Genomic DNA, 18,942 nt, shown 5'->3' on the forward strand with positions numbered 1-18,942 from the left:
ATAAAGTGGAAGCTTTTTTTTAATTTATAAAGAAGTAAGAAGTAAGAAAGCTACAATCGAGTGTGCTTTACTGTGAGATATTCGCTACGAGTTCTCAATAAAAACAAATTAAGGAAAATATATCTTCGTTAAAATATAGTGAAATGTTGATTTGGTATATTAATATATTATTTTCAATCAATATTCCGAAAAAATACTAAAATATACCGAGTATTATTATTAGTATTATTGATCAGCCGCAGTCAAGGAATACTGAGATATACCGAAATGTATATTGGGTATATTAATATAACAAGAGCATAAAATAAGATGAGTTTGTGAACAATTTTTAAGCGAAACCCCATAGACCTTAAAATACTCAAATATACCAAAATATATATATTTGGTATATTAATATATTGTCTTCAATTAATATACCGAAAAATACTGAAATACACTGAATTGTAAACTTGGTATATGCCAAATGAATATTTTGTAATATTGATAAACCAATCTCAGCCAAAAAATACTGAGATATATCAAAATGTATATTTGGTCAATTAATATAACAAGTACTTAAAAAAATAGTAATGTTAATGCGTTTGTGAACAATTTTGATGAGAAAATCTATAAACCTAAAAGTACAGAAATATACTGAATTGTAAACTTGGTATTTTAATATATTATATTTAATTTATATTTACATGCCTAAAAATACCAAAATTAATATTTAGTAACCTTGATAAGCCACAGTCATAAAATACTGAAATATACCGAAGTGAATATTTGGTATTAATATAACAAGAGCTTACAAAAGATATTAATGACTTTCTGAGCAATTGGAATGGGAAAACCTATTATAAAATTTGGCATCATTTGTATATTATGAGTATTATTAAGTATTATATAACATATTCTAAGAATTCAAATATTCAGTATTATTTAAGGCACATGCTATATGCCACAACTGCTGCTTAATGCCACTTCAATCAACTGCCAACTGTGAGTGATAATCGCTGCTTATAAGCCACAATAGACTTTCACTTCAGCTGCTTAGCGAGCTTGTTAGATGAGCAGACGCTTTTAAGAATCTTTTCAAGGTTGTCCACTTTTAATTGACAGTCGTTGTTCACTCATTTTGCAGCTCATTTGCAGTTAATTGCCTTGCCACACACCAACACACCTTTAGATTGTGGCATTACTCAACGCTGCACATAATCGCAGTCAAGCAGAGAAAATTCTTAACGCTAATTTGCAGTCAGCATCTAAGCTCAGATGATGAAAGAGAGATTGCAATGTTGGCTTCTTCGTTGCACAATTTCCGCGCTTCATTGAGCGCTTGCCTTGCCGCATGCCCCAAATGCAACATGTCTGCGAAATCCTGAAGCCAAACAAGTTTAGAGACACACACACAAAAAACTTTTCATTTTTAATGCCGAAAAATAAAAGAATTGGAAAAATTTGTGTTAATAAAGCGAAAAAACGACAACTACACAAAAAAAAAAACGTAGTAAATAAATACGAGTTTCAAGTCAACTCTGACTGCTTTGCATAAATAAATTAAAATTACTAGGCTGTGTGTGTGTGGAGCTGCAAGTGCAACAAAATGTTGAAACGTCGCGACGTTGACGTCGATGTCCCCAAAAAAGTAAAAAACAAAAGCTGAAACTGTACGTAAAACTAGTTTGTCAGCAACAACAACAACAACAACAACGAAATGCGCAGAAAAGGAAATCGTCGGCGTTGTTGCCTTTTAAGGCATTTGGTTGCCCCCTGCCCCCTCCGCTCCCTTCACCACATATTGGCTGCGTGTTGCGCATGCGCCCCGTGCTATCAGTTTCAATGCGTGTGTGGCAGTGTCTCTGCAACTGTGTGTGTGTGTGTGCCACGTCTGTGTATTCAGGTCATTCGCATTTTCACATTTTAAGGCGTGTTGTGTGTTTGCATGTGGATTTTTCTTTGCTTTTCGTTTTTTTTTTTTTTGGAATAACTTTTGCCAAGCACTTGCAACTTGCAGCCTCTTTCTTAGCCTTGGTGGCAACTTTTACTTGTTGCTGATGCTGCTGCTGCCTCCTGGCCATGTTTGGTTGCTTCTGTGTGTGTGTGTGTGTGTGTGATGAAGCGATTTGAGCTTTGTTTGTTACTTAATTGCGACAAAGTCATTAATAATCGATTAACCATGTGAGGCAGACAAGTTTCTTATGCTGACGGGGATGCTGATCACCAAAGGAAGTTGCAACCAGCCAGCCAGCCAGCCAGCTAGTGAGGCAGGCAAATACTTGTATGTAAGGCAATTACGTTAACTCGTAGTTACACTCTTCATGTTTATACAGCATCCATCCAATCTTGTGGCGTGTTTAGTCCCCGTTTTCTCTCGCCCCGCTGGCAATTTGTGTTTCCTGTGTAATTCTTGCGAGGCGTGTCCACCAGCTCACCTCCTTGGGTGGCAGCCACAGCGGCGTCATTATTATCAGCAATCTCCCAGAATCATAGCAAATCAACAGCGAATCTGTTTAATAATCAACCAAGCTAGTTGATGCTCGACTTGAGCATTAGAACGAGTTTGTTATAGTTAAAAAGTATCTATCTTTGCATAGCTATAGATGGACAATGGCTTGTGAAAAGCATGTTATTATGAAATGTGATGAGTGTGCTGAGATATCTAGCAATCAGCAATTAGTGGAAAAAAAGTAAACAACTATTTGAGCAGATGAATACACTCTAAAATTAAACAGTAGACTTAAGACGCAGTATTTTAGAATACCAAAATATGATCAATATACTGCAGTGAATAACATAGTTAAGGTATTTTAGAATACTGAAAAATGGTGATGCTACCAAGATGCTGAAAAAATATATTTAAATTCCGAAATTGCTGAAAATACTGTAGTAAATATATATTAAAAGTATTTTAAAATACCGAAATATGCCCAAGATACTGAAGCGAATATATATTAAAGGTATTTTAAAATACCGAAATGTACTGAACATACTAAAGCGAATATATATTATAGGTACATTAAAATACCTAAATATACTGCAGCGAATAATATATTAAAGGTATGAAATACTAACGTTTACAGAACATATATATCATTGTATCTTGTTAAAAAAAATACTAGAAAATATATTTATTTGAAATGTGAAGTATTTATAAATACTGAAATATGCTTAAGATACTGCAGGAAGAGCGTAACCACAGTTTTTTTTTTGAGAAATGCTATAGAAATGTATTCTTCAGCTATATATAAAAAGTAGATTTTTTAGTATATACCAAAATGTGCAGACATTATACACAGTGTCTATAGAAATCGTAACATTTTAGTGATTATATAGCAAAATACATGTCATTATGAGCTACGTCACAATTCTGTATACGTAGAAAGAAATGTTTGGTGATCTAAAAAGAAGTTGACAAACTCTAAGCAATAAATAATAATGATAAACAATCCGCTTCTAGCAAAAGTGTAAACAGATCAAAATGAAGTAAACAAACTGTAGAAAATAGTTAAGTTTGCATATAAAATATCGCGTAGAGAAAATTACAATGAAGTAGATAATATGAGAAAAGGAAAGACAAAGCATATTCTTACTAAGATCAACAGAAATTCTATTAAAGTCTTAACTATTCAGCTGTCTATCAGTTCTGCGAACTTTTGCTGACATTTCTATCGCATACCAATAGCCATAGTTCCTACAAAGCTGCTGTCTAAATCAACTTCGATCTGAGGCGAGCATTGTGTGCTACCGAGTTGAGTTGCAACTTGGCCATAAAAAGTAAATGTCAAGCGTTGCAACGCGATGCGATGCGATGCTAATATCTGAGCACACAAAAGGCAAACAGCAGGTGTCTAATTGATTGAATGACAGACGACAGTGGCAACATGCTAGGATAGCTAGAGTTGGAAATCGAGAGGCTAGAAGAGAGAGAGAATCGATATATCAACTAAACATTTATTGTTTGTCACTCGGACTGTCAGAAGAACGCCCAGAGAATGACAGTGGCATCGATGCTTCGAGATGAGATGATAAGCAGTTGTAGAAGTTGCAGAAGTTGCAAGCCACATGCACACACAAGACAAGGAAGCAGCGGTGGCATGCCACAATCCCAACGGCCTGAATACTGCATCAAGTGAAGACGCAACGTACACACAAAGGAAATTCAATAGCCAAGCGCGATGGCAAGGCGAAAGGCGGAAGGAAGGGCGGCAGACAGTGCCTTGCAATAATAAATGCCCAATGATGATATCTATGACGGAGCCAAGACAAAGGAGCCAAGCCAACAAAGAGAGCTTGCAAAACTGACAGCGAACTTTGGAATATTTCTACGCTTTTGCATTCGCTCCGAGGGATTGAAGCAGTTGATTTGCCTCCTCATTCTACTCCCTCCCTCCCTCTTCAACGTATTCCACAACTGGGAACAGCTGCAGATTTATGAGCCGTTGTCAGACAACGTGCAGCGGCAACGAAGTAGCTGGGCTTAAATAATTCTTGGCCAGACGGCGGGGCCAACAACATTTTGTGTCCGAAAAGTTCATTGTACCAAAAAGCCAGCTTCGATGCTGGATTCTGGGTTCTATAGTCGAGTCTCGAGTCTATCGAGTCTCTCTTATCCTGATTCCTTGTGCTGCTAATGAGTTGTCAACATTTTGACTGTCTTTTCGACAGACAGACAGACAGACACAAAACGAGACACAAGTCTAGTTCAGACTTCACTCGAAATTAACATTATCCTGTGTCGCAAGTTTGTTGACACAACGCGAAACGCCACTCGACTCATTTGCAACTCATTTTGCAATGTCAGTGTCAACTGTTTCCGCCTCAGGGGGGCCGCATTCTCTACAATAAGCCAACTGATGACTCAAATTGTTGGCCACAAAACGACGACGACGCCATAAATGTCTAGCAAATGCTGAATAAATTGCACACAAAGCACTAAATTATGGTCAAACCCCATAAGCAGGCATAAAAGGATGCAATGACTCACAAAATGTTTAGTCTGGCCGAGTCAGTGCTTCTCAAACCTCACTTTCGCTTGCAAACGCTGATCAAACTGAAAGATCATGCAATGCTTCAGAAACTGTAGAACATCGTTTGACAGTGCTTTTCAAATTGTCAAGCTGTTGTGCTTAGCAATTGCTCTAAAACCACTATGAAACTGCCAGCTGTTGTGCTTAGCAGTTGCTCTAAAACCATTTAGAGCGTAATTCGTTCACCCAAACTCAACTGTTTGCAATTAATTCTCATTTAAAAGTAATTAAATGCGCACTACTGATAAACTAATTTGATATTTCAACAACATTTCCTGCACATGTTTGCAATTCACATGAATTGTTTAGCAAAAAACAATAAACAAATGACCAGCTTACAAAATTCAGAATTTCGAAAGGCAACTGCTTCTAATTGGATTAGAGTTTATTTTTTGTGTAGGGCTATAAATAAGTGCTAGTTAATTGAGTTTCGAAAGTAAATGTGTTCGTAATGGATTGCAGCATAGAATAAGTTCACTTTAAACGGGAAACAAAACTCTAAATGCCAACAAAAACAGCTGTGCAAATCGTGAACAGGTAAACAGTCAACAACAGACAAAGGAAGAGAAAGAGTTGTGGAGCATAACAAACAAACCATCGACAAAAAAAAAAAGAGTCAACGTACTATGGCCTAAGAAGATTGTGTAATCGTATTTTGAACAACTTAATAATGGGAATAGGAAAACAGATCAGAGCAGAACCCGAAATGGGAAATCGTAATGCAAACAACTTCATTTGTTTCTACGACTAGACAAAGTTATTTCTCCCCAATAAATGAATGTATTTATAGCTGACCAGAAATCTCAGCCAGAACAGAACGAACTTAACTTTATGCCCCAATGCATACGACTTGAGGAGGGGGGGAAGAAAACATAATTTATGGATCGCTGGCTTCGAAATTTTTCACGTTTTCTCAGTTTCGCCTTTTGTGTACATAATCCGAGAGAGTGCAACGAGCATCGTGCTGCATTTGCATCTCTCGACATGAAAGCGAGCACAACCCATAAGCATTCGCCTTTAATGGAATTGTTTGGTTCATCTCGAAACTCACAAATGAGCAGCGACTGCTGCACTAAAAGCGTTGATAATTCATCATCGCATCACATCGCATCGCATCGCATTCACATCTGAGAGAAGCTTCTTTGTGCCAGCAGCGATCAGTCGCAGTCTCGCAGCAAGAAAGAGACAGGGACATCGCCTCACTCTCTCGCTTCGGTCGGGGCAATTCAATTACGAGACAAGCGGGGTCACAAATGCCAATCCATGCGAGCAGCAAATGCAGCAAACGCAACGAACTTTTAATACACTTACAGCGGAGAAATATGTTCGCCAAGGTATTAATTATGCAAATAATAACCAATAAGGAAAGGAAAAGAAGAAGAAAAGAAGGGAACTCACACACAACGCGCAAAGTCGAGTCGTATGATTAAGATGATTGCGGTTACGAAAAGAGTAAAAGTAGTTCTAAAAGTAGAAGTGGTTAAATCAGTCGCTGTTGTAGTACAAGAGTAGCAGTAAAAGTAAAAATAACAAAGTGTAAGATTACAACTTGTGGTAGTATACAAATAAAATAAACATTATATATTTTGACTTCTGTGATTAAAGACTTTGCAGATATTATTTCATAGAAAAATCACAAACCAATCCCGAATTCTTCATTGTTTAACACACAACTTTTATTTATTTAGATTTGATTATATTATTAGAGAAAATAAAGTATAAGTTTACATCACAGTAGAGCTTGATTTAGTATAGCAATGAAATAAATATATTTCGACTTTTGTGTATAACATTTTCACATATATCATGTCATACGAAAATCACAAACCAATCCCGAAACTCTCACAGATTTTTTTCATATGAAATTCACGAACCAATTCCTAATTCTTTATTGTTTAAAATACAATTTTTACTTATTCATATTAGTAGAGAAAAATATTGAATATACCCAAATATAATCATAACGATCTCAAACTTATTGAATATCTAAAAATGTACGTAATATTAATATGATATAATATTGTATATGACCAAATATAATGATTACGATCTCAAACCTTTTGAATTACTAAAAATATATATAATATTGTATATGCCTAAATATAATGACTACAATCTCAAATTTAGGAATTACTAAAAGTTCATAAATATCATTGAAAAATAAAATCGGAGTAATACTTAAAGTACCAAGCAAAGAAGTGTAATTCACAGTAATATTAGGGTGGAAGTATGACTTCGAATGCTAATATTATAAGTAGAAAAATGTGAAATCGTAATTCAAACTATCTAAGCAATAGGAAGTACATATAAGAAATTCTAATTGGTTTAGCTTAATAACAAAGACACTAGGTGAAGTGGTTGTAGATGAAGTTTATAGCCAATATGAATTTATGCACTTTAATACAATTCAATATACAAGCCTCACTCGATACATAATTTATAGTTCTTTGTTCTGTCAAACCCGATAAGCTAGCGACTTCAATGTGTGGTAGTTACTTCACTTTTACAATTTCTAGCATGCAAATCTAAAATCGCATAGTAATTTTCCTATTTACCGCAAAGCTTTCGATAACTTTGCTTTTTCCTTTTTCTGCTTGGCTGCGTTGACTTTCTGCATATTGAGTCGATCGAGATAATGCCATGAAATACACAGTATACAGCACTATAGAGTACTGTGCGGTATAATCTCTAGTGTAGGGTATTTAAAATTGTTAACTGGGTGCGTCGCAGCTCAATTCCCTCAAGTGTCGTATCGTATAATCGTATAGTATATAAATGGGTATGGTAGAGCTCACATTAGGTGATTAACCCGTAGAACTTTTCACTATTCGGTATAATCTTTGTTTTGTATTTTGAATTTGTGTTTGTCTGTGTTTGTGTTTGGGTTTGTCTATCTCTTTGTGTGTTGGTTTGGCTCATTAGCGTTGGAGCTCACGTTTTCCCCGCAGACGTGAGCAGACATGTCGCCTTCTATATGATACCGAATACTCGACTATGAATCTAGGTCTAAGTGTGGGTGTTTTTTGAGTGCATTCGAATTGCACTTGGATGCGATTGCTCTGCTCTCTTCAATGAATGAATTTTAGTGTTATCAGTGGGGATTTTACGTCTAGATAAGAAACATTTTACTGTCTATTTATGGACAATCTTTTCAGTTTCGGTTTCGGTTTCAAATCAATGCATTATCTAATACTCTCTATAAGTAGCAAGGCGATCATAAATCAATAACAACATTTTTATGGTGCGTTTCTTTCATTTCTTTCGACTAATTTCTCGCCATAAGAAATTCCAGATCCAAGAGTTCCGACAGATCACAAGCAAATTATGCAAATTCATTGAAAACGAAAGGCATTTCTGTGGTTTGCTTTGCTTTTTTTTTGTTGATTGTTGTTGCTATTACTTTGTTGATTCGATTTGCTTTTGTTTATTCATTAGCCACGCACATGAAACTTGGAATAAATTCGCGAGTGGGCTACCAAAATTAAAAGAAAAAAAAATCTCAGGTATAAAAGTGTTACGAAATGGACAATTAATGGGTTAGCTGAAGAGAAGTGCGGTCTAAAGCGAAATCCGATAATAATAACAATTGAAGTGATTGTTATTTTAATGTACAAGATGCATAATGAGAATTTGATTTGAATCAATTTGATTGATTAATTGGCGCTGGCAACTCTGTCGATCATCATCATCATAAACATCATCATTATCACCATCTCAGATCAGACTATGCAAATGTTGGCCCAGTTTTTCAAACTACGCGCAGACCTTGAGCCCAAAAGCCATCAAGTGGGGGGGCCTCTTAATTAAGCAGGTGAACAAATAGACCCAAATGGCCAAATAGAGTTGCCAACGATCGCAACGATTGAAACAGAAGCACCCCAAAGTCACTTCACACATACAAAGCAAATGCAAAACTTATCACACAGCTGTCAAAATGCACAACCATAACAAAAGTTAATAATATGTGCTACGAAATACCCTATAATCAGAATAAACTCTGCTGCTTATCATACATGTTGTGTACCGTAATATTAATCAATCAATAACAATCATAAAATAATTAAATTCGCCAATTCCTGAGAACATTTTATGGATCTTTCTATTGTTTGGTTCCGCATACCAGAAAGTTCATATTGAAAGTCAAATTCCGCATCGGAAAACATCATAAATTTCGCAATTGATAAAATTATAAAGCAACGCCCCTTTGTCAAAACAAAAGAAAACTACAGGGTGTTTGCTCTATGACAAACGCAGACCAAGCGACTGCCAAACTTTAAAGCCAGGGACTGCAAAACTTTTAAGCCAGCGACAACAACAACGACAACGACTAAAACAAGCATCACAATAATTACAGCAACAACAAGCAATAGACGACAACAAATGTCCAAGTGCAAATAAACAACAAGAGAAATAAGAATATCGAAACAACGCAAAATCAGCGTAGCTGCTGCGCTGCCGCTACGCTGTCTCCGCTGCTGCGGCTCCGGCTGCTCTGACCACTGCTGAATCAGCGAATTTTTCAATGGAAGGCAAACGCCAAAAGACGCGAACGATTTACAGTTTTTCGGTTATATTGTTTTTGTTGTCTTTGCCTACATTGTATGTAGTTGTTTTTGTTGCTGCCGCTGCTGATGTTTGTGTAGCTCGTTGCAGCAGGTAATCAAGAAGAAGAAGCAACAACAGCAAACAGCGCAGAAGGGAGGACGCGACAAACACAGAAACAAGCTGTGCAAAACTGGTCAGCTTTTTGTTGCTATTGCTGTTGTTGCTGTCGGTCTCATAAGAAATATAATAAAAATGAAAAAAAAATCACAAAAACAAAAACTACCCATAACGATGATTTTCAGTGGTACAAACCTTTGCTTTGTTAATTGCTATGGCTCTCAGTGCAATTGCAGCCTGCGCCTTCCTCTCACGTTTTTTCGAGTTTTTTATTTGCAGTTATTTTTTTGCTTCAGCGTCTCGTTGCCATTTTTCACTTGCGCTTTCAATTGGATGCAATTAAATTGGAAGCCGATCGTAATGCTTGCAATTGTCGTTTGTGGATTGCAGTTCTTTAGTTTTATCACGCACAATAAACACACAAACATACACACTCACACTCGCACACTATAGTATTAAATTTGCATAATTCAATTGCAATTTTGCGACCGGCACAAAATGCGCGCGAATTAATAAACAAACGCAAACAAATCGACCGCAAAACAGCGCAAACACAACCGTTCTTCCCGAATGCAAAAGCAAAACTAACTGCTGTTAAGTTTACAGGCTGTTGCATCGCTGTTAACACTGTGAGCGCTTCATTTCGCCTCTGGTGAATTCGCCGCATATTAACAGCTTGGCTTAGAGACGTTGTGAACAGATGTGAGACGACAGCTGATTTTTTTGCTAGTTTATTTTTTTTTTTTTTAAGTTTAACATTCATTTAATTTTACTCAGCCACTATTAAGTATTATTTATTATTGTATAAATTATACTTTTGAACTCATATAAAAAGAAACATCTGTTTTCGAGTGAGACCACAAGCAAAAACTGATTCAACGCGAGATACTAAAATACGCAAGCTCCCATTATGGCTGACTGGTTACACTATATCTAGTATGTTGGTATATTTGCTACATACACAAATGTTGGCGCGTCAATTTAAACTGCCTGTTGTATTTCGACGTTTCGAACTATTGCTGTAAACCATTACTGTTAAGTTTACATTGTAAATGTTGCCACCCTGTCTGCAACGCAGTTTTACAGCACTGTCTGGCAACTATTAATAAGGCGCCAATTTTGAATTGAAGTTAATATGTAAGCATTTCAACGAGCATGCACATATTCTGTTGTTAGTATTAAATCACTATTAGTAGCGAAAGCAAAACAATAAACTACATTTACATAGGATTTTTGTCAACTTTATTATTGAAATAAATTAAATAAATTGTCAGTGTGTCACCTAAAAATATATGTGGCAATAATTTTCATTTCATTTTTCAAACAAATTTGTCAATAAAATATATATATATTTTTGTTATGTATATGTATATATTCAAATATCTGTATATATATATATCAGTTATTTTTAGTAAGCAATGCAAATTGAACTTATGTGCTAGTTGATATATTTTTCTTTCGTTTCGTTTTCAATTTTCAATTTATCGCATTAGTTTTTGTTGAACAAAATACGGTAGCTTTTGTTGCTGTTGTTGTTGTGGTTGTTGTTGTGGTTGCTGTTTCTGCTGCTGTTGCAGTTGCCAAAGCAGTTGCTGTTGTTGCTGCAGTTGCAGTTGTAGTTGTTCTCGTTGCTGTTGCAGTTGCTGTTGTTGTAGCTGCAGTTGTTGCAATCTCTGCTGCGGCGGCTGCACAGGACGCCAGTAATAACTTCTTTCAATTGGTTTCACTTGAACTAGGAAACTCTTTTTGTTTTTTCTATTTGTGTTTTAGTTGTTTTTTGTGGGTGCATTGAAATTGTTTGAATCGATTAGGAAAATACATTTATTTATCAACAGACATTTAAAAAACGGATGTCGAATGATGCCAAATGACAAACACAATTAAAAAAGTTGTCAAAAATCGAAGCCTAAATTTTTGTTTTTTTTTTTCTTTGTAGTAAAAATGTATTGTAGTTGTATTTTTGTTTTTATTAAATTATTACGCACACATTTTGTGGAACCAGTCTTCGAGTCTGTCTAGATATATGTACATATATAGTATTGTGATGATCGATCGGGGGATCAACTTACATCAAGTTTTTTTTTTTGGCTAGTTTGTTTTTTGGTTTGGTTAGTAGCAAACGGTTAATAAGCGAGCACAGCGCACAGCACATTGGGATTGCAGATGTTGTTGTTCTTGGTGGACGTAGACTCACCCATCTGGCTGCTGTTGTTGTTGTTGTTGCTGTTGTTGCTGGCGACGTCGCCTGGCCACAGCGCTGTTCTTGATAATGGCTTCGATCTCACGACCGCCAGAACTTTCGCCCTCTGAGGCGGAGGCGCAATTGTTGCCTCCGGTGGAATCTTCCACAGTTCGAGGTGCTCCCAAGGTGGCCAAATTTCGCACCAGACTCACTGCATCATCGTGTTGGGCGCTGGCTGACGGGGGCGTGGCATTCTCCTTGGATACATTGCGTAAGATTTGCGCCAAGTTTCGCTGCGGATTCGTCGATGCACTGTTGTCCAGCTCATCGCGTGTCGCGTTCGCTGTGGTCGCCGATTTGCGCAGATTCGAGACTGTGGCATGCGTCGAACGTTGCAGGCGATTCTTGAGCTCGGCATTCAGATCGATGGGCATCAGACCGCGACCCATGCCGGGCAAGGGTTTGCCCCCCTTCAGAATGCCCTTGGGTTTGCCTAAAGTATAAATAAATTTAGGTCATCAAAAGATTTAATATAGATCAAATAAAAAAGAAAAACAAGTAAGAAAGCTACAGTCGAGTGTGCTCGACTGTGAGATACCCACTACCCATTTTGAATAAAAGCAAAATATTGCGGTATTATTCTTAAAATATACCAAATTAATATACTACAAAACACGAAAATATAGCAACACATACAAAAGGTATATTGATATAATATTCGAAATATGCTATGGAGTAGTAAAATATACCAGATTGTCAGCCAAAGCAATATACCGCAAAAATACTAAAATTTACAAAAGGCAATAATTTGTATATTAATATAGTACCACATTCGAAATATACCATAGAATAGTAAAATATATCAGATTGTCAGGCTAAGCTTTATGCCACAAAAATACTAAAATATACCAAAGGCAATAATTTGTATATTGATATAGTACTACATACGAAATATACCATAGAATAGTAAAATATACCAGATTGCCAGCCATAGCTATATACCACAAAAATACTAAAATATACCAAAGGCAATAATTTGTATATTGATATAGTACTACAATCAAAATATACCATAGAGTAGTAAAATATACCAGATTGTCAGGCTAAGCTGTATGCCACAAAAATACTAAAATATACCAAAGGCTATAATTGGTATATTGATGTGGTACTACATTCAAAATATGCCATAGACTACAAAATATATGTCAGATTGCCATTCAAAGATTCCAAGACCCCTAGTAAGGAAGAGTTTTTGCCCATACAAAAGAAATAATTAAATTACTTTTACATTTTCTATCTGATCACAACTAGGAATCATAAAGACTGCAGTTATTAATATATGTATCGAAATTTGAAACTTTTGCTTCAAAATTACGCTTGTTATTTGATTTTTGTCGATTTGCGAGGACGGAAGTGGGCATGGCAAAAATTTTAAGCTAGCTTGAACTGCGTGCAAATTTAAGAAAAGGTGTCGAAAAAAAATATAGCTTTATCTCTTATAGTCTCTGAGATCTAGGTGTTCATACAAACGGATGGACAGACAGACGGACATGGCTATATCGTATGACTGTTGACGCTGATCAAGAATATATATAGTTTATAGGGTCTGCCTGTTATAATACCCTTCTATCCTATGGGTAGCGGATATAATACAAATAATAGAAAAATAAATAAAATACTTAATAATTAATACAAACTTTAAAAAACAAGCGCACAAGCAAAAGGAAAAACGTGCTTTAAATTTCATCTAACATGCTCAAGTAAACTTTTGAGAAGCGCAGAGAACGGCGCTGAGCTTCACTTACTTACTCAGTGTGTGTGTGCTTGTGTGTGTATATGTTGGTAAGTTTGTGTGAAAATTCGTTAAACACATTGCATGTAGCACAAAATGTTGTTGTTTTATTTAATGTTGTAACAATTTGCATATTTAAATATTACAATAATAATTACGATAATTAGATATAATTGTATTTGCATAATAATTATAGTAATAATAATAATAATGGTATGTGGTAATGATAATAATGCCATTTAAGGTACAATTCGTTTAAGCTCTTTAAGTAATTAATTAAAAATCATAAATAAGCACACGACAAGTAGTTGGTAGTTGGTAGTAATAATAATAACTGTTAAACTGGATGATGATGCTCTTGCTCTGCAGGCTCTGAAAATCGAAATGCAACACACTCAAATTAATTACAATGCCTAAGAAGAACATTTTCGGATTAATTTTAGTCGTTTCGTTTTATTATTTTTAAGTTAGGGATTATTTCTCAGTATGCATATTTTTTATTATATTTCATTGTCTTTTTTGTTATATGTATTTTCCATTTTGTTTTGCCCATCTTACATTCGTTTCGTTCTTGTTTTGTTTTCTTTATCGGAGAGGGCGGGGGTCAGAAAGAAAGGAAGTAAGGAAGATGATGATGCGCATCTATCACACAAATCACACATTGAGCGCACACAAAAAGAGAGCGCAACAATTTATCTACATGCTAAATCCAAATTAGAGAGATAGAGAGAGTTGTAGAGAAATAGAGAGAGAGAGAAGATGGGGGGAATTTTCGAAAAATTTGTGAAATTTTTTAAATAGTTATGCCAAAAAAATTTACAATTTTTCCATTCATGTGCCCAAAATTTCGCCACACAACCTCTTGAACTCATGCCCCGCTGCATGCAACTCATCGGCTGTGATTACAATATCCTCAAAGCTGGCAATGTTCAATTTGTTGTTGCTCGTTGTTGTTGTTGAACGTCTCGAGGGGGAAAGAGCACGCTTCGGACTTGGCATCGAGGTGGGACTCAAGCTGCCACTTGAAACGCAGCTGCCCGTTGTCTCCAGCGACATGGCGCGTGTTCGCTTCAGCATCTCACGTCGCTTCTGCACCAGACTGACGCTCTGATTGAGTCCGCCGCTTCCATTTGCAACAGTTTGTGGCAGACGCACATGCGCATTGAGTGCCTCCGATGGAGTTGAAGTTGGAGTTGAAGACGTCTTCTTCAGCAGCGTTGTCGTTGAGCTGTAGCTTTCTTTCAGTCCGAAATACTTGGCATAACGTTCGTCAACGTTTGGAGGTCGAATGTTGCCACTCAGCTCTGTGGTATGACGTCGATTCACAGCGGTTGCCTGTGGCTTCTTTTGTTGCACGGTGATTTGACTAAAGTGCGTCAGCTTGCGCTTCAACTCTTGCACTTGTTGCGATTGCTGTTGCTGCGATTGTGGTTGCTGTTGGGTCTCCTGCTGCTGCTGCTGCTGTTGCTGCTGCTGATTGGCAGCGCAGTTTTCTTTGCCCGAATCAGAGCTGTGCGCATCATCGCCGCTGTCACTCAAACTGTGTCCATTGCCATTGCTCTGTTGCTCCATTGCTTGCATTGATTGTTGCTTCCGTAGCTCCTTTTGCTGCTGCTGTTCGATGAACGGGGATTTGATTTTCCCAATGGTCCGCACACCCATCGAGATGTGTATGTCCTCCATCGTCTGCAATCGCCCCAAGCAACTGTTGCGATGATTGTTGTGCTTGCGATCGCTGAGAAAAGTGTCGGGCATCACAAGTTTGCCCACAGTCCTCAGTTTGATGCGTCGCGGCGCCGTCAACGAAGTGCTTTCTGTCAAAGGAGCAACAATTGTTGAGGTTGTTACTGCTGTGGTTGCTGCTGCTGTTGGGGGTGCTGTTGCTGAGCGTGTCAGCTGCACAAAGCCATTGTGTTGCTCTGTTAGCGACTGTTGCTGTTGCTCCTCCTCTTGGGTGGTGGGCGTGCATTCCATGGGCGTGGGCGTAACACTGGCGCTGCTTATGCTGTTGGCCATGCTGTAGTTGCTGTGATTGCTACTCGGACTGTTGCTGCTGCGATCGATGGAGTTGTAGGGCGGACTGCTGCGTGAGGCGTAGCTGTTGGCGCGACTCGCAAAGCGCGAATGTGCCACATGATGTGGCATGCTGCTCGTGGGCGTTGTGCTGCCGCCATTTCCCTCGCACAAGCTGCTGAAGAACGCCAAACGCTCGGCCAGCGACAATGATGAAGGTTCTAAGGAAGGTTCTATTGATTAGTTCTCGAACTCTTCTCGAATTCAAACACTTACGCATCCTTTTTGCAAACTCTCTACTACGAAATTTATTTTGTGTGTTGCTGTTGCAAGTGTCAAGTTGCAAGTGTCGAGTGGCAATTGCGCCACGCGTTTTTATTTATCAATTACTTGTGTTGTTGTTGTTGCTGTGTTGCGATAAATATATTTTGTATGAAGTCGCAGTTGTTGCGCTGTTTATCAACCGTTTAAGACTGAGCTCAACTCGAACTCTTCTACATACAATAAAAAAAAGTGCCTATCGCTGCTTTCAAAGTTGCTGCCTCTGCCTCTGCTTTGGCTATATAGAAAGTTAACGACGCATTTGTTAGGGCAATTTTTATAATATCAAATAAATTTTTCTATAATTCGTCTGTCATTTGCCTTTGTTGTGATTCTTTGTACTCTCGGCTCGCTTATTTTTCGCTGCTCAACTCAACTCTTCTCTTTTATTTTTTTTTTTCAGCAGCAGCCAGCTGCTTTTCATTTTCATGCCACAGCTTTCGATTTTCGTTCAGCTATTGATAGCAAACTTGCTTCTTTATTCAACAACTCTTTGTTAGCAGCAACGTCTGCGTCAGACAGAGATGGAGAATTGTAGACTGTAGACTGCAGACTGGAGACTGCAGACCGCAGAATGAGTCGCTGGCTACACAAACTGATTACTGATTAGCGTCGATTGAATTAGCTTTGAATAGAGTGCCATAAAGAGTATAAAGTACTCTATAAGGATAGTTGCTGAAGTCGCTATTATATAAAAGGCTTTCCTATAAAGATTTAATGCTTAGAGAGGATCGAGAAGATACTACACAACAAGTCATATTTCAATATAAAGACAGTTGCAATTTGTCATTAGTTTGAATAATAATAAAGTTTGAAGATCCCATAAGATCCTACTCAACAAGTCCTAAAAACAGTCGCATTATGACGATGAATTAATATTGAATAGAGAACCCTAAAGAGAAAAGTACTCTACATATAAGAAAGCTTGGCTTTGAAGGCTTTGCTATAAAAATTTAATGCTCAGAGAGGATCGAGAAGATTCTACTCAGCGCGTTTCATTATAAAGTTGAAGTTTGTCATTTAATTATTATAGTTATGCAAAAGTCTGATTGAAGATTTCTTAATATCCCATAAAGTCTGTGTGAAGATCCCATAAGTCTTATAAAGTCAGTCGCAATTTGTCGATTGAATTGGCTTTGAATAGAGCACCATAAAGATCAAAGAACTCTTGTAAGGATTGTTGCTGAAGTCGCTATTATATGAAAGACTTTGCTTTAAAGGTAGGCTATAAAGATTTAATGCTCGGAGGGAAACGATAAAATCCGATAAGATACGACTCAACACGTTTCATTATAAAATCAGTTGCAATTTGTCATTTAATTATTATAGTAAAGCAAATCCAATAAGTTCCTAGTAGGAACTTTCTACTCAACAAGTCCTATAAAGTCGATTGCAATTTGACATTTAATTTTTATAGTTACGATGCGGTAAAGTCGTTATATGATAATAGATAAATCAACAATTTTGCCTTTGAAATTTTATTACTACGCATAGATCATACAAATAGGAAAAGACTTTGTGCTCAGCTACGTCAACGCTTAATTTTAATAGAGCTTTAGTAAGCTTAAGCTTAAGAGGTGAATGATCTCTAAAGAACTGTAAGCATCGACTTTTCTTTTTAGAGAAAACTTTAGCAGATTCTATTCAACAATTTTCATTATAAAGACACTTGCAATATGTCATTTAATTATTATAGTTAAGCAAAAAGTTGCGTTAAAGTCTGATGCTACTTAACAAATCCTATTGCAATAAAAAAACAGTTGCAATTTGTTTTTAAATTTCTAAAGTTATTAAATATCGTCGCTAAAGACTGAATATGAAAACAAATGATTCAACAATTCTCCATTTAAAATTTTATTACTATACGCATTGATCAGAAAGAGTGAATTATCTGTCATATAAATAGTAAAAGACTTTGTGCTCAACTTCATTTTAATAGATCATTACTAAGCCTATGCCTAAGAGTCGAATGCTCTTCAAAGAACTGCTGAATGCATCATAACAGTGAATGCGTCATAATTTGTATACGATATATCGTATATCTCTTTAAAGAAAACTCTCGATTACTTTGCCAGCAAAACAAATCGTTTTCATTGTAAAAAAAACCCTAATCAGTTAAGTCAGCAATAAATTACACAATTCACTGCTGGAAGCGAACTTCATCTAGTTACCTTTATTTATATAAGTTGCGGTCTCTTTTAATAACATTTAACCACAAGGCAAAGTTGCAAAGTATTTTCATTTTAAAGATTAATGTAAAATATACGAAATTAACTTTTTCTTTTTGATACTGTTATTTTAATTTAGATATAATATAATTAGTTCATTAAGCCCCACATAAAATTATAAGCTGCATAGTTCATATTAAGTAATCCTTTTCAAAATTATTCATAAATCATGTTTACAATATTGTTTCATGCGGTTTTGTACATTCATTTTGTTGACTAACTTCCAATACGTAATAACACATGTATGGATCATGTTATATTGAAGTCTACATTTAACACATTTTATACGCAATTCATAGATAAACATATTCATAAAAAAAAGTATTTAGCAAAGTTTTCATTTATACTTTGTGTGAGTCATCGTTATTTAACCGCATATTGGAGATATTCGTATTTTCCTTTAATTTTATTCCAGTTCTTTCAGTTATTCAAAACTTATCTTAACTTTCATAGATGTATGGATCAGGTTATATTGAAGTTCTCTTTCTCAATTCATAGAAATACATATTTATAAAAGAAAGTATTTAACAAAGTTTTCATTTATACTTTGTGAATTCATCATCATTCTTGTTTTCCTTTAATTTTATTCCCGTTCTTTCAGTTCTTCAAGACTTATCAGTTAATCAATTAACTATAACTGATGACTAATTAGTTTTACCACTGTTTAAATATCACGTTTCACGTGTAACTAACTGAATTCCCTATCGAAGTCAAGGTACGTAGTTTTCTTTATCT

General features: G+C 36.3%; 1 protein-coding gene across 1 annotated transcript in view; it reads right to left on the bottom strand.

Moving 5' to 3' along the window:
• The window catches only part of LOC132788284 (uncharacterized), a 129,054-nt gene that overhangs the window by 35,839 nt on the left and 74,273 nt on the right, over positions 1–18,942 (bottom strand). The window contains 1 exon segment of the mRNA XM_060795617.1: positions 11,866–12,346. Coding sequence (XP_060651600.1) covers positions 11,866–12,346 — 481 coding nt within the window.

The sequence above is a fragment of the Drosophila nasuta genome, chromosome 3, assembly GCF_023558535.2.
Source record: "Drosophila nasuta strain 15112-1781.00 chromosome 3, ASM2355853v1, whole genome shotgun sequence".
Taxonomy (NCBI): domain Eukaryota; kingdom Metazoa; phylum Arthropoda; class Insecta; order Diptera; family Drosophilidae; genus Drosophila; species Drosophila nasuta.